General features: G+C 42.6%; 1 protein-coding gene across 22 annotated transcripts in view; it reads left to right on the plus strand.

Annotated features, from left to right (window-relative positions):
- The window catches only part of Btrc (beta-transducin repeat containing E3 ubiquitin protein ligase), a 165,735-nt gene that overhangs the window by 116,018 nt on the left and 22,488 nt on the right, over positions 1-27,229 (plus strand). For all 22 annotated transcript variants that reach the window (XM_006231530.5, XM_006231538.5, XM_006231536.5 and 19 more), the window contains 2 exon segments: positions 21,325-21,556; positions 25,692-25,878. In XM_006231530.5, the coding sequence (XP_006231592.1) occupies positions 21,325-21,556; positions 25,692-25,878 (419 nt within the window).

Here is a 27,229-nt window from a genome sequence, read left to right on the forward strand (position 1 = left end):
CATTCCTGTGTATGGAGGTCAGAGAACAATTCACAGAAAGCAGGTTGCTCTCCCTCCGCTTGTAGGACCACATCTGGTTCATGAGCCTTGGCAGCAAATGCCTGAACCCACGGAGCCAACATGTCGTCCCAAAATAGACTTTTAAAAATCTAGATTGGAAACCCTTTTGCACCACTGTTCATTGAGCATATAATATATCACACTTTTAACTAAAGATTTTGTATACTTCTTTTGTCCTGCTGTGCACTTGAGTTAACTTTAATCCTGATCAGGAATAGAAGACACCACAAAACATGAATTTGAATTCAGTCTAGAAACATGGCCCTGTGCTTTCAACCACTGTTTACACATTAGTGCATAGAAGACTAAAGTAGAAATAGGGTTATCTAACAGGTTGCCTGTGGCACTTGTTAAATGTTAACGCAACTATCAAGCAGTGACGTGGTGATGGCGGCAGTGTGTGAGCTGGCTCCAGAAGATAACCCACAGAAGTGCTTCTGAAGCTCCTTGCTCTCCTTTTCAGCATTCTGTATTGGATGATAAAAATTTTAAACCCCTCAATTAGCAACCACGCAAAACCACAAGTGTTTATTGAACCTTGTAATCTCCTCTTGTTGTCGGTTAGGATTTTCTTCCAGGCTTTGATTGTGTGTAATAAAACTGTTGCTTAATTAATGCCAGAGTTCTGAAGCCTTTGGTTGCTACAAAAGAGAGTGAAATGGCTAAACCAAGAGGCAGCATCCACTAGCTTTTCTGTCGTATTAATTCAGAGCTGTCATTCTTGTTCTAGTTGATGATATACAGCTCCCAACAGACTCAGGTGAATTGAAAGGGAAGCTGTGTGAGTCCTGTCTGAGGAGTGAAGAGGCAGCTTGTGATTGAGGCTCTCCACAGGTTAATGAAGAACTGTTTTCAGATGATGTTTCACTCCTAGTTTGGACTGCCCCTGGAATTAGTGTGGCCATGTTAATGTGACCAAACTAAGGTGCCTTTAGGAATGTTTAAAAAAAAAAAAAACTTATGTCTACCATATGCTATCTTGGTATTGTGTGCTGCCACACTACCAGAACAAATAATCAAAGTAAAATGGTAAAAATGTGTTTTAGAAAATTGCTAAATTCCTTAATCACAAGTATACTATTCTGTTACACACACATACACAACTACTTTTCCTTCCTTCCTTCCTTCCTTCCTTCCTTCCTTCCTTTCCTTCCTTCCTTCCTTTCCTTCCTTCCTTCCTTTCCTTCTCTGTCTCCCTTTTTTGCCAGGTTCTCTATGTGTAACTCTAACTAGTCTATAAATTGACTAGTTTCCTGCCTCAGCCTCTGAGTGTTGAAATTATATACAGGCTTATACCACTACATTAGCTTCATTTACTTTTGAAAAGGATTCTTGGGCTGGAGAGATGGCTCAGCGGTTAAGAGCACCCGACTACTCTTCCAGAGGTCCTGAGTTCAATTCCCAGCAACCACATGGTGGCTCACAACCATCTGTAAAGAGATCCGATGCCCTCTTCTGGTGTGTCTGAAGCTACAGTGTACTCACATACATTAAATAAATAAATATATCTTTAAAAAAAAAAAAGAAAGGATTCTTTAAAAAAAAAAAGAAAGAAAGTAATGAAGGCTAAGGACTGACTCATCTTGGTAAAGAACTTGCCACTCAGACACAGAGCTGAAGCTCAAGACCCACATAAATTCTGCGTGGGTGTGGGCAGCCCCCTGTGATATGCTAGCAAACAAAGATAGGGTTCTTTGGAGATAGCTCCGTTTACTTATTTAGCCAAATAGGTGAGCTCTGTGGATTCAAACTGAGAAAGCTCGGTAAGGAAGGTGTGAAGTGATGGAGAAAGACCCCCAACACGGACTTCTGGCCTCCACTCACATGTGCTCACTGTTCACACACAGACACATGTGCTCACTGTTCACACACAGACACATGTACTCACTGTTCACACACAGACACATGTGCTCACTGTTCACACACAGACACATGTGCTCACTGTTCACACACAGACACATGCAGGGAGGGAAGAAAGGTTGGGGGGCTGGTGAGATGGCTCAATAGGTAAAGGTACTTGGTACAACAATGAATGACCTAAGTCAAGTCCCCAGGTCCCACACAGCAGGAGAGAACTGCCTTCCACAGGTGGTCCTCTGACTCCCCATATATGCCCACAACACACATGAAACAGATAAACAAAGAGACAAATAAATAAAATAAAAAGGGTCACTTTAAAAACAGCTAAAGCTTGTTTCACATCATTATTCAAACAGTTCTTAATTCTCAGAATGTAAACTCTAGGATAGTCCCCATTAGCCTTCCTTAATGAATTTACCTTAAGGAAAACAGCATTCTTCTCATTCTTCATGAGTCAAGGGGCCTGTCTTCTGATCTCTGTGTGTACGGGTTTGTGACAAGGGCTTTAGTAAGCAGTGTGTGGGGTTGACATCCAGCAGTGAGAAATGAACGCTTTACTTCTGGCTGCTCTCCCAGAATGGCTATATATATGTTACAATTGCTGAGCCGTTCAGCATCTGCCCAAATTCTATGTGGATCATGTAGGATTACAATATTGTGTCTGAATTAGACTTTGTGATGACACTCAAGCATGAAGTAGATTTTGTCAGGCAGTCATTATTGATGTGGTCGTCATTCTCAGTGGCTGAGGGACCAGTGACAAAAAGAGTTTGCAAAGACATGGGGAAAGAATCTAGACTTGAAGTTCAGTAGCTTCTGTTGTCCAGGGGCTCAGTAAATGCTAGTGAACACTTGTCTTAGAATGGGTGGAATTGGGTTAAATGTTTGCAGCCAAATCTTGCAGTTGTCTGCCACCAAAGAGCAAGGTTCTCTCGGCTCTGACCTACTTTGCTCCTGCAACACTGTGGGCGCAGTGGTCGTGCAGCCAGCAGAGAGAGTAGATGAGACAGGGAGAGGTTTCCATAGGAAATGCTTTTAGTAGCTGTTTCTTTGTTGGTAGAACATAATGTTGCCACTAATCATGAATAAATATTCAAATTCTCCCGTATTGTAGCAGTTATAACCATTTTTAAGCCTCCTTTGTAAGTAGATATTTCTCTCCTGGCTTTCTGTACTGTGAACTTTACAAAACTGGCATAAGCAGCCTATTAATTATTCATATCATAGCAACAATTAAAGCAAATTAAAAATAAAAATCACCATATTGCATTTAACCGTGGGCAGCACCAAATTGTGTCAGCTCTGTAAGGGCCTGTGGTGTTTCCTTAGTTAAAAGTGCTAGAGGGAGCTCTAACCTTGCTCAGAGCGGTAGCATGTGGGAACAATTGTCTGTGAGTGGCCATAGGGTCACAATAGGACATAGAATCTCAGGCTCTTTTGTAGTAAAATTTAATTTAATGACTCTTTTCTTCATATCAGAAAATAGAAGTTAGGACAGTCCATCAGTTACAGACAGGCTTCTCTCCCCACTCTCTTGTGTGTGAATTAATCTAGCCATGTTAGCAGTTTCTGGAGTTTATGAATTTCCTCAAAGTGAACAGGCTTGTGTAACAGCAGGCTGGCCATTTGAAAGGTAGAGAGAAGAGGAACCTAACAGCCCACTCCTGCCCCGGTCAGCTATTGCCTCCTGGGGATAACAGTTATCCTCACTTCCAGCCCCTTCTCTTAGCTCTGCCACCCAGCATGGGGCCCTTACAGTGTGTGGTCAGTTGGGCAAAACATATGTAAGAATCGCCCACTGTCTGTGTGTCCTCGTTGGTAATATGTCACAGTAGCTGTATCTTAACGTTTATACATTTCACTGTAGGCAAACATTTGGGTTTCTTTCAGCTTTTGATAATTGAAAAGATGTATCTTTTCATGAATATGTAGATGAAATACATTCACACGTATATGAAACGAGGAAAGAAACTAGAAACTGTTGGCCTCAGAGAATGAGAGTCCCTTTGTCCTCTACCCTGCCAGTCCGTGCTTGGTGTTGCCTGGCTTTTTTACTGTTGATTTCTAGAGCAGGACAGTAATATCTCCTGGTGTGGGTGTGGGGAAGAGAGGTGGGTGTTTTATGGTGGTTCTTCCACCTCACACACACGCCTGCACCCCCATCCCAGTGACTGAGATCACAGCCAGGAGAAAGGAGGTGCACATCTACACTGAGCCCTGTGTTTCTAATCAGTCAAGCTGGGCTCTATACTGTGGCTCCCTCAACTTTCTCCCCCAAAAGAAATATTTAACTATATAACTGTTTCTAAGAATGCAGCTCAGTAGCAGTAAGGACATTAATATTGTCAGTACATTTTTTTGTTGTTGTTGTTAATTTCTGTCAGCAGCTTCCTTTGCTAAGAACATGTGTGTGCACATAATCTGTTATTATATCAACCCTTGGGAGCAAGTGGTATTAAGTTTTGGGGATTAAAAACAGAAGAAAAAAGGGGGGAAATGAGTGAATCTCATGCTAATAGATGACACTGGACCTGAGCGTGAACTGCCTCTGAGGCTCTTCGATTCCGACTTTAATTTAAAACAGTGTGCTCTGGTTCCATGATGTTATTCTAAAATTCTCTCCAAAATATCTTAACCTTCTTTTTACTTGCTTGGGCTTTTTTCTTTCTTTGAGCAAGTACCTCACGGCATAGCTAAGGATGGCCTGGAACTTGAAACAATCCTCCTGCCTCAGTCTTCCATGTGCTGAGATTACAGGCATAAGCACACATGTCTTGGATCCTTTGTGCTTCCCCAGCCTATATTCTTACTGCTGCTGTCCTGGCCACCAGGTTGTCCATTACCAAACACTGCTGTAAGCCAGCATGGTGCTTACTGCTAACGCTAGCACTCAGGAGGCAAAGGCAGGAGGATCTCTTGTGAGTTCAAGTGCCACAGATTCTATTTCTAATGTCCAATGAAACTTAATTGTTCCTAATGGAAACCCAGGCCCAGTGCGTGTCCTCTTTTGTTTGTTTATCATAGTAGCCAATATGTCATCTCAACCGTGTGCATTTTGATAGCCTTTGGAATCAGGAAGAAAAAACAACTAGTACAGCAAGCCGTTAAAAGGACAGAACAGTCACTGATATGATATCGTACTCCTGATAATAAAACCTTAGGGCTTTCTTACCCGTTTGTAGACTGTGTATGTAGTCCGACTACTTGGATTTTGCCAATAAATAAAACCAGTTGGTATATAGCATTTCTTTTGCCTCTGTGTCAAGTAAGAGAATTTTTAATAGAGAAAAGCATTCATTTACTGATAGTTTTCTGCAAAACTTTTTCTTAAATTTTGACAAGCAGAAAGAGGGTGGAACAAAAACAGCAAGAGTGTAGATGTGGAAGTGGCAAGCCACGGAGGCAGATTTCTCCAAGCTCAATCCTGAGATCTCCCATAGTGTGAAGTTGCATGGAAATGTTAAGCTGGTATCAGTCTTCCTTCTTTTTGGAGGTTTAGTTTTGATTCTTGACTAAAGACATAATTTTTTAAGCTTAAAAATATTTTTGTTTCTTTTTTAAGATCTCAAATATATTGTATAGCCTAGGTTGGCCTTGAACTCACACCTTCCTGCATCCCTTTCCCAAGAGTTGGGATTTTAGGCCTTGAGCTGTTGTGCCCAGCTTGTCAAATGCTTTAAATTTGTTATGTGCAAATATTGAAGCCAGTCTTAGAAAGTGCAGTAAGCTGGCGGTTTTTCCTATAGGCGAAGCATTGACACCCTGACAGTCAGCAGTCAGCACAGGTGGCCATGAAGGCGGCTCCAGCTGTTTTTGTACCAGCATGATCCCAAAAAACGATCACCACCCCTTATATTAGTTTGGATAAAAAAAAAAATTGAGTTTACCACTTATTTTTGTGCTGCTACTATGTAGATTCAAAAAATTCATCTCTGTCCTGCAAGGCTTAAAGTCTGCTTTGAAAGTAAAAGTTTCTGTATATAGTTGAAACACCAAAAGAGTCCATTAATAAAGTGGTAAGCTAATTAGGGCCGACAATGTGTGGGTAGGGTGCTGTTCCTCACATCAGAGCCGTACTTACCATTGTCCTTACCCAAGATCAAATACCAAGTAAGTGGGGAGCCATAGTGGAATCAGCAAGGCCTAATCATTATTTCGTTGTATTTGCAGCACTCTGATATGTAACTTGTACAAGGGTAACCAGGGCTGGCTTCAGTTGATGCTCATGGTCTTGGCGTGCACATAAACCTCTTGGCTACACCAAGGTGTCTACAGGGCAGCACTGGTCTCTAGCCCTTCCTGGCCATTGATTTGGAAGCAACTTAATTGTTAAAAAGAAGAACCAGGACTATGTTCTCGAAGCACCATATAGCTTATATAACAGCTGCATTTTGAAATTTAGTCTGAACTTTGCTAATTTATGTGAGTCTGAGCAAGTTATTCTGATCACCTCTCCTAAAAAAAAAACCAGATGCTACATCCAAAGTAAGCCTTTCCTGGATAAATTAAGAAAACAATTACCCAAGTATTCCAGAGAGAAATGTCTTTAGTCCCTTGATGCTCTAAGGGTTATTAAAGTTTTACCTGCAGATAACCAAGACTTCCAGAAGTTACAAGTCATTTACTTCATTCACTGCGCTGAGAGAGGCCTGCACCCTGCCTCATAGGATTATTTCTTGCTGCATTTAACATGCATTAACAAGTGTTTGGAAAGAGTTGAATTTCTTCTAGAAAGCTGAGTTGGCTTCTTGAAAGCCTGTCCCCCACCCCCACCCTCAAAGCCAGGCTTTAGATTAAGAGCAAGTTAATCTAAGTCACTGTCTTTCATAGACAAAAAAATAGAACAAAAACAAAAAACCCAGGTATCACAGCATGAGGACAGGTTTCCTGCTTTATGTAAACTCTCCTCACTCTCTCCTCACGCACTCTCAGAGTGTCTCTGCTGCTCCCGGCAGACCCCATGGCAGACTCTAACTGATGGTGCTGAATAAGGCAAGGATGTGACGATGAAGCTACAGTGAAGACTCCTAGTTTAAACTTCCTGCATCACCAAGGTTATGATATTTGGTGATATTAATACCACTTTATGTCCAGAGCCACCTGCACCTCAGGAAGTTACAGAGAAGAATCAGCCAGATTCTAGACAGTTAAGCTTTACTCCCTGCCTGAAACATCAAATACCAGTATTCAAAACCCCCCTCCTTCCTGATGTCACTTGCCTGTCCATAGAGCATCCTGCTTCTTCTCTGGTCATGCTAGATCCCATGTACGTGATCAGGCCCGTTTTCTTCTCTGCTCTCTCTCTGTCCTCATTCCTTCTCCCCAAGCTGTTTTCCCTGCCCCCCCTGCTCATCAGTTCTCCCCCCTCGTTCTCCCCCTAACCCTTCTGGCTCCTCCTCGCCATTCTCTTGCTCTCTCACATGTGCAAACCCACCTGAGCCCTCCATCTCATTTCTCCCATCATGTCACCCCGACATAAAGTTCTCCACTCCATTCTTGCCTCTCCCTTCTTGCTGCCCCCCATTTTCCTCCCCCTTCTTCCTGTCACCCACTCTCCCTTTCCATAGTCACCATGACCTAGCATTCTATATATTCCAAAGTCAGATCCTGACTTCTAAGGGTTCATTCAACAAAGGAAATTGATTTTGCTTGTTCTAATTAATTTAAGGCTATGGCAAAAGTATTATAGATGTCATAAAAACACCCTCCCTTTCCCACTTACTTCAAATAATTGACATAGTTCTTTTACTTTTTTTTAAAGTTTCATTTTTTTATATGTATTGTGAGTGTTTTGCCAATGTGTATGTCTGTGCGCCGTGGCCTGCTTGCCTGGTGCTTGCAGAAGTCAGAAGAGAACATCAGATCCCCTGGAACTGAAGGTATGATGGTCGTGAGTCTCCATGTGGTGATGAGAACCAAACCCAGGTCCTCTGTAAGAGCAGCCAGTGCTATTAACTGCTGAGCCACTGCTGTAGCACCTAATAGTTCTTTCAAAATAATAGAAAAATAATCTACAGATAATGTCTATTGATAGTGAAAATTGTGGGCTTTTAAAAACTGTGCAAGGAAACACGTGTGCATGTGCATCCTCTGGAGGTCTTTATAGGTGTGATCCGCAAGAATGGCCCCAGCTCCAGCTGCCTTGGTTTGGATTTAACCAGTTAGGCCAGACTGTCTGGCCAAGGCGCCCAGGAGTATTCTCTCTTCTGCACATTCCCCAGCCCCCAGAGGTTGAGATTACCAGCATACACAATGCCTGGATTTTTATTTTTTGGTGAGTTCTGAGGTTTGAATCTAGGCCCTTAAGTTTACACAGCAAATACTTTACTCACTGAACCATCTTCCCAGCCCTTTATCCCCAGGTAGATTATGTAATGAAAGTGAAAGCAAACAGAATGATTGGATTTGATTCTCAGCACCAAGGAATTTTGTTTGCTGTTTTAATGTTCAGTTTTCCAGAGCTTGTCAGCTTTCAAAATGGTGGTCTTTGGATTGCAGCACTAAGTCTCCAGTGTATTGGTCTGTTGCAGCACGTAATTGGGAGCAAAATACAATTGCAAGCATGAGGCTTAACCTCTATCAGTCCTTTGAGACCTTTCCTGATTATCTTCTCCCCAAATTTAGTTCACAGTTTCCTTTAATGCTTCTGTGTTATGAGTGGCCTTGACAATTTATATACAAATGTATTTTTGTTCAGTCATTACATGACAGGAACAGACATTAATGAATGGTAATTCTGTTACTTGATTGATCGACTTTTTTTTTTTTTTTTTTTTTTTTTTTGAGATAGGGCCTCACTCTTAGCACAGGCTAGCCTTAAACTTGCAGTGATTCTCCAGTCTTTGCCTTTACCTATCCAGTGCTGGGATGGCAGGCGTGAGCCACCACACGCACTTGCAGTGTTCCATGACTATACCTCGTTGTTACTCCTTGTCTGTTATCTTTATAATGCTGGTTGTAAAGGCTGACTCTGTGTTGTGTGCCAGCCTTGCCCTCCGTCACTTGGTAAACTCCCAAGCTCGTGTTCAGATTCCCTAAAGAGAACTGTTCATCAGAAAATGTCTTCCTGGATTCCTTAGCTTAGGTGTGGAACGTGAGTGCGAGACTGGATGAAAGGCTCAGACCATGTGGTTTCCTAGCTACACTTCCCTCAGATCCATGAGCTTAACCAGTGTGGTTAGTGAGTGCTTTTCTAGCTGCAGGGGGTTGTGAAGAGATGGAAGAATTCTGTGGCTAATTGAATTCTTCAGGCATGGACCCATGGTCATCGGAAAATTTGAGTGAGTAAAATTCCTGTGCTTTGCTCGTGTAGTTCCTATGCTGTTTCAAAAGGCCAGCATTCTTTTTAAGAGGATTATTCTGCCCATTTGTGCTGCTTGAACATTTTGTATGATAAATGTGACATCTGCACAATGTATTTGGTCCCTTGTGTTACCCTTCTCCCTGTGTTTTCTTCCTCACTTCCCAAGTCGACAACACTTGTGCTGTTTTCCCATCTCATGAGCAAAGTTTTAACAGTACCCAGAAAGTTAACTGCCTGGAGTCTTTTAAATATAAGTAACACGCAACCAGTAATAAGCTGTCGGTTGGTTTTTTTTGTTTTTTGTTTTTTTTTCTGCCTGCAAAGAAACATAAACACAGCGCTCATTTCTGGCAGGTTTTTACTGTCAGAGTTTCTCCTATTATATTTATCTTACAATTTGCCAGGGGGTGAAGTTATTAAGTTTTAGCAGCAGCCATCGATCAAGTTCACAAGTTAACACGATAAAGGCTCTGTGCCGCTCCGATCCGGGGAAATGATGATCCTCACTCGGTAATTAACTAAATGAGAAAGTTAAATCTTACTTGAGAGCTGGGAGAGATGAAAGAGAGGTGTTTGTCAGTTTCTCAGTGGAAATTAGAAGCAGTTTTCTGCAATTCCCTAAGCTGCTGCTCTGTCATATTTTACATAAGCACTGGGAAAACGTCTTGTAATTAGTGCTGTCATGGAGGATTTTTTTTTTTGCTGAAGGATGTTGGAATAATTCATTAGATTATCAAGAAAGGCTTGTGTCCTGAAATGATTAGCACAGTGAAATTTAAACCATTAACGATAACAAGTTTAGAGCTTGCTGCAGTGCAGAGGCACCCGGGGTATGTCTGTGCCTATTTCAATCATTTCTTATAATTAAACATTATGTCCTTTTCCCCCTCACTAGGACACATCCAAAACTCCTTTTAAGGTGGCACTGTCTACATCAGTGGGTTTACCGCCTTGGAGGTGTGTCGTTAGCCGCTGAAATAATAATGCACCAGGAAATTAAGCTGCAGCGAGTTCCTCAGTTTAGAACAAAAGAACCCCATCGCCATGAAAGCTGCAAAGTCGCATGCCAGAGACTACCAAAGAGACAAGAGTCAGCTTTTTAATCTAAAAATGTGAAGTGGCTTTCTTGTCCCTTTAACTGCTGTAAAAATCCGGAAACTGTCAGAATGGCCTTGCTTTTGACTTGGGTGGGTTTCATGTGTGGCTTTTCCTGTAGAAGATTGGCAAGTGTCTAGTGTTTAAATAATCATATGTACTGAGATGCTGAGTTGGTTTCCTAGCAAGTTTTATTTAAAAGCTTTGAACTGATCACAGGCTTTGTCTTGCTGGTTATTAGAAATCAGTCAGACTCTTAACGTGAGCTTCCTCTCTGCAGACAAACCTGCCCCTTCCTGTCTCCCAGTTCACTAATCAGATGTGACATGTTTATGAGTTCACCTAGTATGTAATCATATTTAGAAGAACCCGTTACAATATTAATAGTACACTCACTGCACTGAGAAACAGGCTGTCTACCTGTGCAGGGACGTGTACTCCACTCTGTATACAGGGTGTCTACCTGTGCAGGGATGTGTACTCCACTCTGTATACAGGGTGTCTATCTGTGCAGGGACGTGTACTCCACTCTGTATACAGGGTGTCTACCTGTGCAGGGATGTGTACTCCGCTCTGTATACAGGGTGTCTACCTGTGCAGGGACGTGTACTCCGCTCTGTATACAGGGTGTCTACCTGTGCAGGGACGTGTACTCTGCTCTGTATACAGGCTGTCTACCTGTGCAGGAACGTGTACTCCACTCTGTATACCGAGTGTCTACCTGTGCAGGGATGTGTACTCCACTCTGTATACAGGGTGTCTACCTATGCAGGGACATGTACTCCATTCTGTAACTCAGCTGTTTGCTTTCATGTGGACTCTCATTCCCAACCCCAGTAAAAAGAGAAAGGGTTATATTTTGGTCACTGAAAATTAAGTCCTTTTACGAACTAAAAAATCAGAATGTTGAATGTCCTGCATGACCCTACTTTTGGGCATTTGTTACCTTCTCTCTGCTTGTTCAGTTTGTGCCCAACCACTTTCTCATGAATTCCTTTCTAGAGACTTGCTTGGATGCTGTGGGCTTCTTTCCCTTGCTCCCCATCCGTCCCTCTGGGGCTCTAGAGCTGCTTTGAGCCACTATCTTCTCCCGAGGCTGCTCACTTGTCCAAGTCTCTCTCTCTAGGAGGATCATTTCCATTTCCCCTCAATTCAGCCATGGCAAAACTGACTTTTTTCTAAAAGGTGCTTTAGGAAAGAAGCAAGTGAGAGACACTAGGAGTAGAGAGAATCATTGTTTTTAGATTCTTGCTTAACAAAAGCCTGGCAGTAGCCTATAGAAACTACAATGTGTGCCTCCAAAAAGCTTTTGCCTTTTTCCCTAAAATTATGGCAAGCCAGACATGGTAGTTCCTGCTTGTATTCTCAGTACTCTGGTGGATGAGGCAGGAGGATCACAAATTTAAGTCCAGCTTGGGCTATATAACACAGAAACAATATAAGAATTCTGGCAAGTTTGGACTTATTTCTCCTGGCCACAGAAGCAAGAACTGTAACCTGGGTCTGCTGTTATCCAGGCTAATCTATCAGTGCTTCCTTTGAAGAAGAAATGAGTGATTATATTCAAAGGAGTGTGTTATGTATGATCTGTGGTGGTGGCACACGCCTTTAATTTGAGCATTCGGGAGGCAGAGGCAGGTGGATCTCTGTGAATACAAGGCCAGTCTGGTCTACATAGTGAATCCCAGACCAGCCAGGACTACATAGTAAGACCCTATCTCTAATGAATGACTGGATGGGTAGGTGAGTGGGTGGGTGGATGGGATGAATGGACAGAATCCTTAGATATTTTTTTATTGTTTGCATCTCACTAGTCACCAACAGTCTCTTCATTTTGGCCTTGTCCTCAAAATAATTCTTTTTCTAAAAAGAATTATTTATTTATTTTATGTATATGAGTACACTGCCGCTGTCTTCAGACACACCAGAAGATGGCATCAGATTCCATTACAGATGGTTGTGAGTCACCATGTGGTTGCTGGGAATTGAACTCAGGACCCCTGGAAGAACCGTCAGTGCTCTTAACTGCTAAGCCATCTCTCCAGCCCTCAAAATAATTCTTAATGGCATCCTTTGTCTGAAACATTATTTCTCCACTTCCCCTACCCTCCCTGTTAGTTGGTTACAGTAGGGTTTGCATGTAAGCTGGAAATGAGTGTCATTTCATAGTCCTGTTCAGCTATCCACGATATTACTTTTCATGATACACTTAGTAAAGCCCACACATGTCATGCCATTGGTTAAGCCAATTGATGTCTGTAAGACTATATTTTCCCTTCCTGGCCCAGGCAGCAGCCGCAGAGAAACTCATGGTCATTTTGAAAGTGGTACATGTAATGTATTTTCAGGGGTGAGGCCCTTAGCCTTTTAGGCCTAAACTGGAAGACAGTGCCACAAACACTTAACTCCTTTCATTTGGTGTGCTTGTCACCTGACAGCATCATTCGAGCTTTGTCTGGAGACAACTGTTCATTGCAGACAGAAAGGCAGAAGAGCTGTGCAGGGCGGCAGGAGGTTGCTGTTGTCATTAAGCTGAGGCTGTTTGTCAGCTTTCCTGGACGTTTGAACAGGATGCTTGAGTCATCAAGCTTGTGTTGGGAAAGCGGAATCAATTCTGCGGCCACAAGCAACCATTCTCATCTCTCTCCTCACCCGCTCCAGTATACAGCCTTCTGGTTGTTTTAATAATTGAACTTTTTCACTGTACCCTTGTGGATTTTTCAGTTTCTCAAATGGAAATTTTACTTAATTTACTTCAGACATTTGTAGACAAATCGGTATGGGAGAATGGTCAAAGAAGAGACCGAACAGCAAAGACCTTTGGGGTTCTTTTATAAATGTAGTGTGTTAGTTACAAATGAAATTAATATCATGGTGGCATTAAGTATTATGGTTCAATAAATTTTGTCAGTTGCATGCTGTTATAACAAGAAGATTTCCGTGGCCCCAGTGAGTCCCCCATACCTTTCCCCAGCTAGTTTCCCCCAACCCATAGAAACCACTAATCTGCTTTTATAAATAAAGTTTAGATTTGCCATTCTTGGAGTGGCATGAGTGAACTCATGGACTGTCTGAGCTTACGCCTGGCTTGTGTAGTCCATGTGTTTTGGAATCCATCCTTGTTGTTCTGTTTCCCTCTTGTTGTTACTAAGTATTTTTTTGTGTGCTTGCATTACAATTTATTGTTTATCATTCTCTTCTTGATGGACTTGTGTCTTATGACACTGAAGGATTGTTATGAAGGCAGAAACAATAACATTAATGTGTAGAATTGTGTTTTGTGCTTAGGAGATAAATATGGTAACGTCTGTGTTTGCCTCTATAAAACACTGTCAACTTTGTTTCCAAAGTAATTACACCATTCACATTAGCAGCTGTGATGTATGAGAGGCCAATTGTTCCAAATAGCCAGTCTTTTTCATTTTAGTCCATGTGTAGTACTGTCTCATGGCTATAATTACATAATAACTTAAAATGTTGAACATCTTATTGTTGATTACTAACGGTCCAGAAGTTTGGTTTTGGTGGTGTATCCCATCTTTTGCCAGTTTAAAAAACAAACAAAAATTGAGGTATATTCTTAATAAAGAAACAGCTGGCACTACTCACCTCCTCCTCTTCCTCCTCACTATCAAGTCCTATGACTTCTGCATATAGTCCAAAGTCTTTTGTTAAATAGATTTATTGAAAATATTTCCCCCCAGCTTCTAACTGAGATTGCTCAAAAGATAAGCACACTTGCTGTCAACCCTGAAAACCCAAGTTACCTCCCCAAGACCATGCAGTAGAAGATCAACTCCCAAAAGTTGTTTTCTGATCTCTGTAAACACCATGCCAAGTGCACACAACACACACGCATAAAATAAAATTCCCACTCTCCCCAGTCCCTCTCCACCTCCCTGCTCCCTCAGATCCACTACCATCACCCCAGAAAAGAGCAGGCCTCCCAGTGACATCAACGGAGCATGACATAAGATACAGTAAGACCAGGCACAAACCCTAACATCAGGGCTGGACAAGGCAACCCCAAATGCAGGGAAAAGAGTAAGAGACACTCCCATTCCATTCCCACTGTCAGGAGTCCCCACCCCCAAAACACCAAACCAACAAGTAGAGTCCCTAGCTCAGGCTCGGAGATTGACTGCTTCAGTCTCTGTGAGCCCCCGTGAGTCCCGCTTGCTTGGTTCCGCAGGCCATTCTTCCTGCTATCCCAGGGTTAGGGTTACCCCTCTGGCTCCCGCAGTTCTTCCTCCCCCTCTTCTGAGGGGTTTCCTGAGTTTCAAGGGAAAAGACCCAATGGAGACCTCCAACCTGGGCTCCCTCTCTGCCTAATGTTTGTTAATCTCTGCACCCACTCCCATCAGCTGCCGGAGGCAGTCTTTCTGATGATGCATGAACTTGGCATGAGTCTATGAGTAGAACAGAATTTCATTAGGATCATTTCATTGACTTTTCAGGCTGAGGGGACAGTCGTGTTTGCTCCTACCCTAGGTGTCTGTGTTATCCAGCCTCTGGTTCTCGGTCACCCAGGTAGTACCAGACCTTCTCGTGATATGGGCCTCAAATTGGTTCGCCACTCCTACAAGTTCTGTGTCAACATTGCCCCAGCTTGTCTCGCATGCAAGACAGATTGTAGGTGGAAGGTCGGTGTTCCAGCCCACCACTGGGGGTTCTCACTAGGGTCACTCTCCTAGATTCCAGGGAGTTTCCACTGCACTGGGTTTTCACATCGGTCCAAATGCCCTCAAGTCACAGCAGTCTCTCCCTGTACTCTCTAAGTCCATTCTCCTCCCCCCACCTAACCTTTAAAAAAGTTATCCTTCCCCCGTGGGGTTATCCTAGAACCATTCAACTGCATGGTGCTGGGCGTGATGGTACACGGCAAGTGAGAACCTGAGGCAGGAGAATTCTGAGTACAAGGCTAGTATAAGCCAAATAGTAATACTCCGTCTCAGAGGTCAGGTGAAGAGAGAAAGGAAAAAGAATCAGCTATATTTGAATTTCTTCTGGTTGATTGATTGACCCACATTTTCCTGCTCCCATCAAAGCCACACAATCTTGGTTACTATTGCATATGTTTTAAAATTCAGTAGTCCTGAGCCAGAAAGATGGGTTCAGTTGGTAAAATCATTTGCCTTATAAACCCAACAACCTGAGTTTGATCCTCAAAACCTACAGCAGAGAGAGCCAGCTCTTGGAAGTGTCCTTTAGACTCACACCTGCACGCACATAGCACATACGTACACACACACTGCAGGGGTTGTGGGATGTGAGACATAGAATAAAATGCTGTAGTCTGTACACCTGTGTGCCAGAAGAGGGCATCAGATCCCATTACAAATGGCTGTGAGCCACCATATGGTTGCTGGGAATTGAACTTGGGACCTCTGGGTGGGCAGCCAGTGCTCCTAACCACTGAGCCATCTCTCCAGCCCATTCATCTTTTAGTTTACATCCCTTTGCATCTCTTTACAAATTAGAAGATTGTATATCAATTTGCCTGCTAAGGTTTTAATTGATATTGTATTTACCCTTTACATCAAGCTGGAAAGAATGAACAATACTGAGTCTTGTGTGAGTGTAACAGACCTCTCCATTTATTCATATTTTAAAAAAATTCCCAGGAGGCACAGTGGCACACTGTGTGGCACACTTTAATCCAGTGCTCAGGAGGCAGAGGCAGGTGGATCTCCTTGAGTCCAAGGACAGCCTGACCTATGTAGTGGGATCCAAGATAACCAGGACTACATAATGAGATCCTGTCTCAAAATAAGCAAACACTCCCTCAGCAGGGTCTGTAATTTCAGGCATTACACATTTGCCAAGCTTTTCTAAGTGTTGTGTGGGCTTTCTCATTTTTTTTATTTTTTATTTTTACTGCTGCAATAAATTTCTTAAGTAGATGATTTTCAAAAGCATGCATTTTATCTGGGTGTGGTAGCATGCTGTATAAACCCAACAGTCTGGAGGCTAAGGCAGAAGGAAGGATTGGCACAGATTTGAAGCTAGCCTGGGCTTCATAGTTAGACCCTGTCCCAAAAGAGGGCATCCCAAAATGAAACCAATGTTACTCTTGGTGGCAAGTGACTGTGAAGGAACACTGTGGAGCTCATGCTGCCCTATTCTGTGATCTGGGGTTGTCCTGGGCATCTGTGACAGTTCAGCGCTCTGTGTTCTTAATACATATAATACTTAGTCAAAACTAACGAAGAAAGGTGTGTTTTCAAAAGGAGGGGAACCCAGCTCTAACAGTGTTGTTTCTAGTGTTGATTAGGGACTAGGCTGTAGCCTAGTGGGAGAGTGCTTGCCCAAGCCAGTGTGGAGGCCCTTGGTTTAGTCATTGGCATGGATAGGAGTAGGGATGCTTACTACCTCCCTCCGTGTGATTCCTGAGCAAGCTTGTTAAGGCTTCTTCTCTGTCATGAAGTAGTGAAATGGTTCCTGTTATCCCATTTTATAAATGAGGGAAACAAACACAGCAGAGGAAGCGAGTGAGTCTCCAATCCCACAGCCGCAGCTCTAGTGGCTGGGTATAGGGATGGGTATGCTCAGGGTTGAATAGCATTTGAAGTGAGGGTGTTTTCAGGTCCAAGTCTTCTTCAAAGAAAGTGCACTTGTGAAGGGCCATAACCTCAGAGGAGAAGCCTCCCACGTCCCCAAAGCAGCTGTAGGTGTGTGAATGTTCACCTCACTCCTCTTTTCTAAGAGCCCTGCTTAGGATTTGATCAGGGAAAGCAGAAGAAAGCCTTGACTGAAGCCTCGCTCAGTGGGAAAATTACCAGGTCCCTCAGCTCTTAGGTGCTTTTTTCTGCCAGCCTAGCCGCTGCAGCAGCAAGCATGGCTCCCTGGGATCACGGATATGTCTGGTCTATCTATGTAAGCAGAAACAACACTTCGTCAAATGGATGGTTCCATGTTACTGGAACTGAGCTCTAGCCAGAAGACAGCTCTGCTGCAACTCAGCCTGTTCATTCTTTTTGTGAGGGAGGAGGGGGAGTTGCTTTGGTTGCCTTTTTGGTTTTGTAAGGCACGATCTCATTTGGTACAGGTTAGCCTCCAAATTGCTACGTAAATGAAGATGACCTTAAACTTGTGATCCTCCTGTACCAGAGCATGTTTATATGTGAAACTTAGGGCATAGTCCATGCCAAACAAGTGCTGTGGCCACGGGGTTACATCTCCAGCCCATGTCTACCTTTTATGACAGGGATAATGATGATGATAGTGTGGGCTTTTGTCATTGGGATGAGAAGAGGCTTTTTGGTTAAGCTTGTGAGCCAGTATGTTTGTTAGTACCATAACTCTTACTCCTCATTGATGAGTTTCCCTTTGCTAAGTTGCAAACAGCCAACAGAGTAGCTTGAACTCCCTCCCTATGGCCAGTGCCCAGCAGGTCCTTATTAATCACTGCACTCTTTACGGGGACGATGCCTCAATGCTAGAAAACCCCCAGCTCTGCACACCAGGCTTGCTGCTCACAGGTGTCAGTCTTTCTTTGTAGATAGGTGCCTTCATGCCATTCTTGGAAGTCCACTGTTAGCAGCTGCTGACAAGATAGGCAAGGCTCCTGCCTTAATGGCAGAAGTTGAGTAGCCAAGTGTGGGACAGTGATATGCCACATTCAGCATTCGTAAGCATGATGAATTCTATAGCAACATGGGTCTCCATGCCTCATTAGGGGTACCTCAGGCAGATATGTCCATCAAATTACTTAGAAAGGTATCCAGTTGTGCTCACTTGTCATCCTCTGTAAAAATCACTTTTCTGAGAGTAGCTGTGTTGATTTCTGTCTTTTCCCAATGCACTGCAGCTTCAAACAAACATGAGTGTGAATCTCATCTCCTTTTCTCCTGCCCACATCCAGGTTTAGATGAGATTTGCTCTACCAATTCTTTCTACTTCTACAGCCACCACTATAGTCTAAAGATGGTGTCTCTTCCATGGACCATTAAAATAGCCTCTAAGTTGCTGCCTTTTGTCCATGCTTGACCTCCTAGTACATGCCCCACGCAGTCAGGATCAGTGTGTGTGTGTGTGTGTGTGTGTGTGTGTGTGTGTGTGTGTGTGTGTGTGTGCGCGTGTGTGTGTGTGTGTCCCTCATACCTCTTGAGTGCTTGTCCCTGTGGCCTCTTATCCTCCATTTTTCTCTTCAGCATGGTGGCTCATGCTATAAGGAGTGAAGGAGTGGGTAGAAGTCATCTGGGCTTAGTGCCCTGGATTGTGACTTCTCCACACCCTGTTAACTTAAATTCTCTAGGTGGGAAGAGCAGTGTTCATTTTAGAGGGAAAGTAGGAGTTAAGGACACGAGGGCGTTAGCTGAATGGACTAAGTGTAGGATGGGCTGAGTGGCATGGCTCCGACCTCTCCAGTGTTCTCTTTGCCAATTCTTTGGAGTCCTTGAGCATGCCTGACAGAATGCCTCTGCTCTCAACCCCCCCCACCCCCACCCAGTTAGGTTAGTAGCTTAGTCTTCTTCTCTATAGCAAAGTGTTAGGTTCAACTATCACCCATTAGGAAACCTGTATGACGGAGTAGAGTTAAGCAGTCACGTTAAGTTCCTGAGTAACATTATCAAAGACATGGCAAGTTCAAACACACCTCTTTGTTGTTAGCTCATGGTTCTAGAGATGGGAAGGGTGACCGACCCAGCATGGCTGTGTTCTCAGTTCAGGTGTCATAAAGCTGAGGTCAGTGTGTTAACCAGCCAAATTCTCACCTAGAAGCTCCTGGGGAAGTCCTCACACCTTCCTTTTGGGAGTAGACTGTCCCTGTCATTGCAGGAAAACTTAGACTCTTGATGTTCTTGGTGCTCATCAGTAGCAGCTGTTCTTCACGCTTAGAGTTTGATCAAATTCTCTATCTCACATGTCAACCTTCTTCCTCAGCACCCACATGGGGGAAAAACAAATTAAAACTATGGGGGTGGGCTGGAGAGATGGCTCAGCGGTTAAGAGCGCTGACTGTTCTTCCAGAGGTCCTGAGTTCAATTCCCAGCAACCACAGGGTGGCTCAGAACCATCTGTAATGGGATCCGATGCCCTCTTCTGGCCTGCAGTCATGCACACAGGCAAAACACTATTACATAATAAATAAATAAAAATCTTTTAAAAAAAAAAAAAACATAGGGGCTGGGGGTTGGGGATTTAGCCCAGTGGTAGAGCACTTGCCTAGCAAGCACAAGGGTTGGGTCCTCAGCTCTGGGGGGGGGGGGGGTAAAAAAAATATGGGGCTGGAGAGATGGCTCAGTGGTTAAGAGCACTGACTGCTCTTCCAGAGTACTGAGTTCAATTCCCAGCAGCCACATGGTGACTCAACCATCTACAATGAGAGCTGATGCCCTCTTCTGGTGTTCTGAAGACAGCTCCATATATTCATATACATAAAATAAATTTTAAGGGGTTGGGGATTTAGCTCAGTGGTAGAGCGCTTGCCTAGGAAGCGCAAGGCCCTGGGTTCGGTCCCCAGCTCCGAAAAATAGAACCAAAAAAAAAAATTTTTTTAAAAATATATCTTTTTAAAAACTGAAGACCTCATATAATTAGGTAATACTTCTTAAAAATTATTGCAGTTGTGAACTCCCATTTTCAATTTAGTAATCTCTTTTGAGGTCAACCGATTGTGTCATCCTTTTAAACCTAACAGTACCTATGATAGCGTTTGATCTAAGGGAAGGTATGTGTATGATAGGATTCTCTTTAAGACTGGGTCTGACTGACCTGGAACTCACAGTATAGACTGGCTGGCCCCAAATTCATAGCGATCCACAGGACTTGCCTACATACCCTATAATGGGAATCTTCATGGAGTCATCTTAGAATTTTGCCAACCATAATAACGTACTCCCTCTTTCTGTTCTTCTTTACATTTATTTATTGTGTCTGAGTGTACACACACACACACACACACACACACACACACACACACACACACACACACTTTCTCTCTCCGCAGAGCATATGTGGAGGTCAGAGGACACCTTCTAGGAGTTGGCTCACTCCTTCCACCGTGTGGACTCCAAGGATTAATCTCTGGTCATCAGGCTTAGTGTTGGGGCTTTCTTTCCCTGCTAGCTCATTTCTCCAGTCCTTTTCTAGTATTTTTTCTGCTTTTCTCAGCAGCACTGTTTATATTATAGTGATATGTACCTCTTCAGGCAGAGTATATGTTCCTGACAGCATTCTGCTGGGTTTGTTCATTGTTGTAGTCCTGGCACCTAGAACAGTGTTGAATACATTGTAGATACTCAATAAATATCTATTAAATGACTCAGTTACTAAAAAGTATAGCCTTTAATTTTTTGATAACCAGGAAGGTGGAATTTTTTTTGAAAGAAAAGGTTAACTTGAGCTTATAAGTTATTAGACTTTTTTTTTAAATTTTTATTTATTTATTTAATGTGTATGAGTATACTGTTGCTGTCTTCAGACACACCAGAAGAGGGCATCATATCCCATTACAGATGGTTGTGAGCCACCATGTGGTTGTTGGGAATTGAACCCAGTACCTGTGAAAGAGCAGCCAGTGCTCTTAACCACTGATCCATCTCTCCAGCCTGAGTTATTAGACTTTTGTGAGGTCTGTAAATATTCATTGGTCTTTCTTTGTGTATAAAACTTATTTGACTTAAAAAAAAAAGTTAGTGTGAACAACTAATTATCTACCTGTCCAATAACTGCTACATACGATAAAGAACAAATTAAACTTTTTGCTTGCTAATAATGATTAAATGCATCTGGCTCTCAGTTTTTAATCTGTGTATCCCCGTAGATTAAACTTGTAGAAATGGATGCTTGGTCTTCCCACGGTATACCTGATTGACCTCCACTTTGGTATTTGTAAGGCTTTCCACATGATCATGGTTCAAAATACTCAATTGCAATAAATCCAACAAGAATAATTCAGTTGCAAAGATACACGTTACATACCAGACAAGGAGATTTAGACTCTTTCCCTCATTTTCAATGCTTGCTGTTAAATGATTCTTTCAATCCCCTCCCTCCAACAGACAAAACTTGCCAATGGCACCTCCAGCATGATTGTGCCCAAGCAGCGGAAACTCTCAGCAAGCTATGAGAAGGAAAAGGAGCTGTGTGTCAAGTACTTTGAGCAGTGGTCAGAGTCTGATCAAGTGGAATTTGTAGAACACCTTATATCTCAAATGTGTCATTACCAGCATGGGCACATCAACTCCTATCTAAAGCCTATGCTGCAGAGGGATTTCATAACTGCACTGCCAGGTATGTGCACATCCTTGTAAAGTCTGAGTTCATTCGCCATAGCAGTAATGGAGCTGGATCTTCAACCTTATTCTCCCCAGCCCTGCTTCTCCATAACCTAGATTCACAATGCAGCCAAGACCTGCCTCAAATTCAGCAGTCCTGTCTTAGCACTGACATGCTGGGATATCAAGCATGGTGGCACACGCCTTTAATCTCAACATTTGGGAGGTAGAGGCAGGTAGATCTTTGTGAGTTCCAGGCCAGCCTGGTCTACAAAGTGAATCCAGGACAGCCATGACTCTGTTACACAGAGAAACCCTTTGGGGGTAGGGGTGGGGCAAGAAAGAAAAAAAGAAATCAATTGCTGAGACTACAAGTGTAACACTCCTAGCTACATTTCTCTTTTTAAAATTTTTGTTTGGAGGCTGGAGAGATGGCTCAGTGGTTAAGAGCACTGGTTGCTCTTCTCAAGGACCTGAGTTCAATTCCCAGCACCCACATAGTAACTCACAGCTATCGGTAAGTCCAGCTTCAGAGGATCCAGCAACCTTATTATACAAACATATGTGCAAGCAAAACACCAATGCACATGAAATAAATTTAGAAATTCTTGTTTGCTTTGATAGTTACAGACCAAGTCATTAATTATACCTTCATCAAAATAAAAGAAAAGTCAAACTGCATAATTAAATTCCGTTTTACTTTGTCTCCTGACCCTCTGCTCAGCCTTTTTTGTTTAACCTATATGCAGTTCCAAGTCTAGTTTTGTGTTTTCCTTAACTGTTACCAGATTTGAAGCATGACTTATATGCTTTATTTTCAGTTCTTTTCATGTACTTGAATTTGGATGTGAATTTTAGCAACAAAAAAAAACCACACACACACACACACACACACACACACACACACACACACACACACACACAAAATGAGTGTTTATTTTGTTGTTGGAGTTGTTTAAGAGACAGTCTCTCTACCTAGCTCAAGCTGGCTCAAAAACCAACGTCCTCATGCATTAGCTTCTACCACATCCATTAAAAAAATGCTATTGTAGGAATTAATTTTTAAAAAGCATTTTTTAATATTTTAGAAGAAAGGTCACAATCTTCAAGAAGTGAACCCCGAATTCTGTGCAAACTAGATAAATACTCCGTCACTAAGTAAGCGTCTCCAGAGTGTCCCCTCCCTTCTTTAACAGTGATCCAGAACCCTGCCAGGCATGGAAATAGGAGGTTTACATGGGCTACACTTTCCTTAGGGAATAGTTAGTCATCGTCGACACATCAGAATACAGCTATGTATAAATACATATACATGTGCATATGGATGGTGGCTCAGCCAGTAATAGTCAGTGTGGAAGCTAAGTTCCTGAGTTTGATCCCCAGTCTCCAGAAGAGAGCTGAAAGAGGGGTACGTTTGTAGCCCCAGCCCTAGGGAGGCAGACGTAGGCAGACCCATGGGGCTCACTGACCTCCATTCACACATGTGAATACACACACACACACACACACACACACACACACACACACACACACACAGAATATAGAATACAGTTGCCCAGAACTCCACCACACAGTTCTTTGTTTTTCTTATAAAGTTCCGATCAGTGTGTTTATTTCCCTATAGATCTGGAGCCTGTTTTTTAAAAACTTTTCTTAATATGTTAAAGCCTATTTTCCTAAGTGTGGGTTATTTTAAATGATTTAGTCCAATAGTAGGTTGTATAGTGTGAATACATTCTTTACCCTTTGTTAATTTTTCTCTGTATAAATTATACCATGGTAGACATTCTTATGCATTAATTTATAGACAGTCTCAGAAGAAAAACACCCAAAGTAGAATTGTTGTATTAAAGACTATGAAGAGTTTCGGTGTGCTGTGATTTTGTTTTGTTTGTGTTTATTTTGGTTTCATGGTTTTTTTGTTTTTTTTTTTATGTTTCTGGGTATTTTGGTTTGGTATTGGGAATTGAACCCAGGGCGTCACACAAGCATGGTGCCGCTAACCCCCACCTGCTGCCCTAGAGCAGGAACCTTTTAGAGAGTTTCTTCTCCTTTTGAGATAAGCTCCTACTTTGTGACTTAAACCGACCTCAGATGTCAGCGTTCCCCCTGCCCCACCCCTCCTGTGATTGCAGCTGGGCACCCCACCAGCAACCTCACTTCTAAGGCTCTGGTCCATGCTGACAGCCTCTCCTCCAGCACACTGCACTAGCAGGAGCTGCCTTAGAACTGTGTGGTGCTGCCTCTCTCATTCCTTGGCAGCAATTTCTTAAAGCTTTGTTTTTCTGAACCTAAAATAAATTACCTTTTAAAATTAAATGTTTATTTGTATATTATGAGTAACCACTTTAAAACTGAATTGTACCTATATTCTTTGCTTAAATAGAATAGATTTTGTCCTCTTGTAAAATACTGGATTTTTTGTAGCCATTGGCAAGCACTTTTCTTTGCACAATCTGAGTACACCTACTGCTATTCTCTTCCCAATCATTGAAACATGTTACTGTCTCAGGCTTAGACACTAAGAATTGAACCAGTGTTGATTGGACCAGTGTATTTTGCCTAATACTGGACTGATCCCTAGTGTGTATCAGCTGACTAGACTATGTGGTATTAAATCATGTCCAGTGCCTAACAGCCATTTAAGCTTCTCAACCTACACCATCTGGCTACATTTAGTAAACCAAACTACTCCAGAGATTGCCTATAGTCCATTATGTAACTGTTTTGTTTGGAGTGTTGGGTGAAATTACTCTTATTACTGGTACATTGTACACAATCAGGCTGCCATTGATGGCAGCCATTAAAAATGTAAGAATGCCTTTTCTGATATTGTAGAACATTTAAATATAAAAGATTTGGGAAATATGTCATCATCGTATCTTCGGTGAGGAACTTTATTATCTTTAATTGGCCTATAATCATATTCCTTTAATAAGAATTAGGTGGCGGATGCCTCCATCTGCTTATACTTAAATATGAACATGTGACGCCAGCCAACAAGATCCACTTAAAGCTTTCTTTCCCCAAGTCTGCTGGAGAATTTGACAGATAGCCATACAATTTTTATAATTAGAATAATGTTTAATAAGCATATTTGGATTGCTGCTAATGGCAGCCAAGTGTGTCTCCATATGATTCAGGGGAGACACGCAGAGTCAAAAACGCACGGCGTCAGTCCTTTCCCGTTCATGCCTGCAGATGACAGACTGAAGGAATCCATCCCAACTTGTGAGCCTTCAGAAGACCTCAGAGATTGTGAATGGTTTGTCTGACCTGAGAACTTGGAACAGCAATGCCAAAAATGTTGCTAGGGTGGCCATCCTATTTGATGGGCTCTTTCCCACCCAGGCCTTGATGTATATATGGGTGGTAAAGAGCTTTAATTGGGGAGTATGCTAGTTTCCACCGCCCAAGATCAGCCTGCCATATTTTCTTTTGAAATGCTACCCTCATGTTTACTGGTAAGATTCTTTTTTCCTTTTTAGGTCAAGTGCCGCTTAGGTTTTAGAGCAGTAGGCTTTGTTTTGTTTTTAACATGCAGTCAGACTCCTCTTTGAACCTTAATGTCCCTGTGTCTCCTCTCAGGGTCCCTGTGTCTCCTCTCAGGCTGCTCTTGGACAGTGTGCTCACTTTTCTCCTCTTGCCCACGTCCCATGTCCCAGAGCAGTCTGACTTGCTGCCTCTCTCTCCCCAGTACATTTAAAGGATATTTCTTTCACTGAATAGCTTTGGAACTGCAGCAGTAATAGGAGAGAATGAGAAATGGACCTAATATCAGGATTTCGGGGGGTCTGAATCACTGAGTTTGAGACGCCATCCGTAGAACATCCCCTAGTGTTGAAATCCATATAGATAGATGGGAACTGTTTTCTGGACTCCTTTTTATTTTTAATGTCTTGGGGGTTTGCTGGTTGTTAGCTTTAACTTCCTTATCTAACAGAAGATGGAAAATACTGTTCATTTCTGTAACCTTATGGAAAAATTATTGACACTCATTTTACCCAAGTCTCTGTTTGAGCAAAGCTGGACCACACTAGGGACAGTGGTGTGCCTTCATCTCACAGCGTGCACTGCTCTTTTAAAGGCTTTCTGTGAAAAATTGCTCAGCACCCGCTCTGTTCTTTTTGTGCTTCCTTCCCTCACTGAAGCACGGGGTCTGGACCATATTGCTGAGAACATTCTGTCATACTTGGACGCCAGATCACTGTGTGCTGCTGAGCTTGTGTGCAAGGAATGGTACCGCGTGACGTCGGACGGCATGCTGTGGAAGAAGCTCATCGAGAGGATGGTCAGGACAGACTCTCTGTGGCGAGGCCTGGCAGAGCGCAGAGGGTGGTGAGCCCTTCCCTTCCTCTTCCTGCCTCATTCCGGCATCCCCCCCCCCCCCCCCACCTGGCTGCTGAGCATGAGGGAATGTCGGGAGCCAGCAGGGACACTTCCCATCAGCCATAGTCCTTGTCCAATTTTTAGCTAAAAATACAAGCGAATTGCTGTCCATGTACGCAGTAGTTTTCTTCTGACCAGTCGATCATGAGATGACATTTTTCAAAAGAAAAAAGAAAACTGACTGCCCTCCCAGTTAAAACATTCTGCTCTCGGGGCTGGGGATTTAGCTCAGTGGTAGAGCGCTTGCCTAGGAAGCGCAAGGCCCTGGGTTCGGTCCCCAGCTCCGAAAAAAAAAAAGAACCAAAAAAAAACAAAAAAAAAACAAAACATTCTGCTCTCTGGACGAAGTTGGAATTTTGCAGAAAGGCTGAGAGAGAACTTTTAAGGAAGGAAAGAGAGCTTTGAATCAGGTAGAAAGAGCCCACTCCTACTTCCTCCTCTTCTGGGGAAGGTGGAATTGTTGTTCTTCCCAGACTGCAGTCTCCACCTCCATGTCTCACCACCTCTGTAATCAAAAATTAATTTTTATGCCCAAGTAGAAGTAAGCTATCAGAAAGAATGAAAAGTGGAATTTAGTATAAATCATTTGTTTCTTCCTAAAACTTGTATCTTTAGATTTGCTTGCTTGATTATGAATTTCCTAAGGCCTTGTGTAGTCAACGACCTGAAAGACTTCACCAGTAGTGTTCCCTGAGCGCAATGGCACTATTTCATTAAAACTTCTTGAAGATATTTTTCTTTTTAGAATTTTGCCTTAGAGTATATCTCTAGAATGTCACTATAAGAAAGTCAGGTATGAATAATTCATTAAATAAGTTATTAAGTATATTTGATAAAAAAATGACAATAGGCATGTGTGTGCCCAGTGACTGCCTTCAGAACTTATTTATTTATTTATTTATTTATTTATTTATTTATTTATTTTGGTTCCTTTTGGGTCTGGAGTCATACACAACCTCAAACAGTTAAGATTACTAAGGGGAAGCTCCGTTTGGGCCATACGGCCTGCTTTTCCAAGAAGAAGGAAGGCGGCTAGGACATATGTGGCCACCCTCACTCAGCCTGACCCTGTCTCAAAACAAGTGTAAAAACAGCTAAGGGCTACAGGTGCCCTCACTGTGTATAAAGGCTTTGGGTCCAGTCCTGTAAGCAAAAAAAAACAAAAAACAAAAACAAAAAACAAATCCTCACTTAGCTGGGTGGACATGGTAATCCCAGCAAGTAAGGAAACTGAAGCAGGAAATATATATATATATATTATATACACATACATACACATATACATGAGAGAGAGAGAGAG

This window comes from Rattus norvegicus, chromosome 1 (assembly GCF_036323735.1).
Source record: "Rattus norvegicus strain BN/NHsdMcwi chromosome 1, GRCr8, whole genome shotgun sequence".
NCBI classification, from domain to species: Eukaryota; Metazoa; Chordata; class Mammalia; order Rodentia; family Muridae; genus Rattus; species Rattus norvegicus.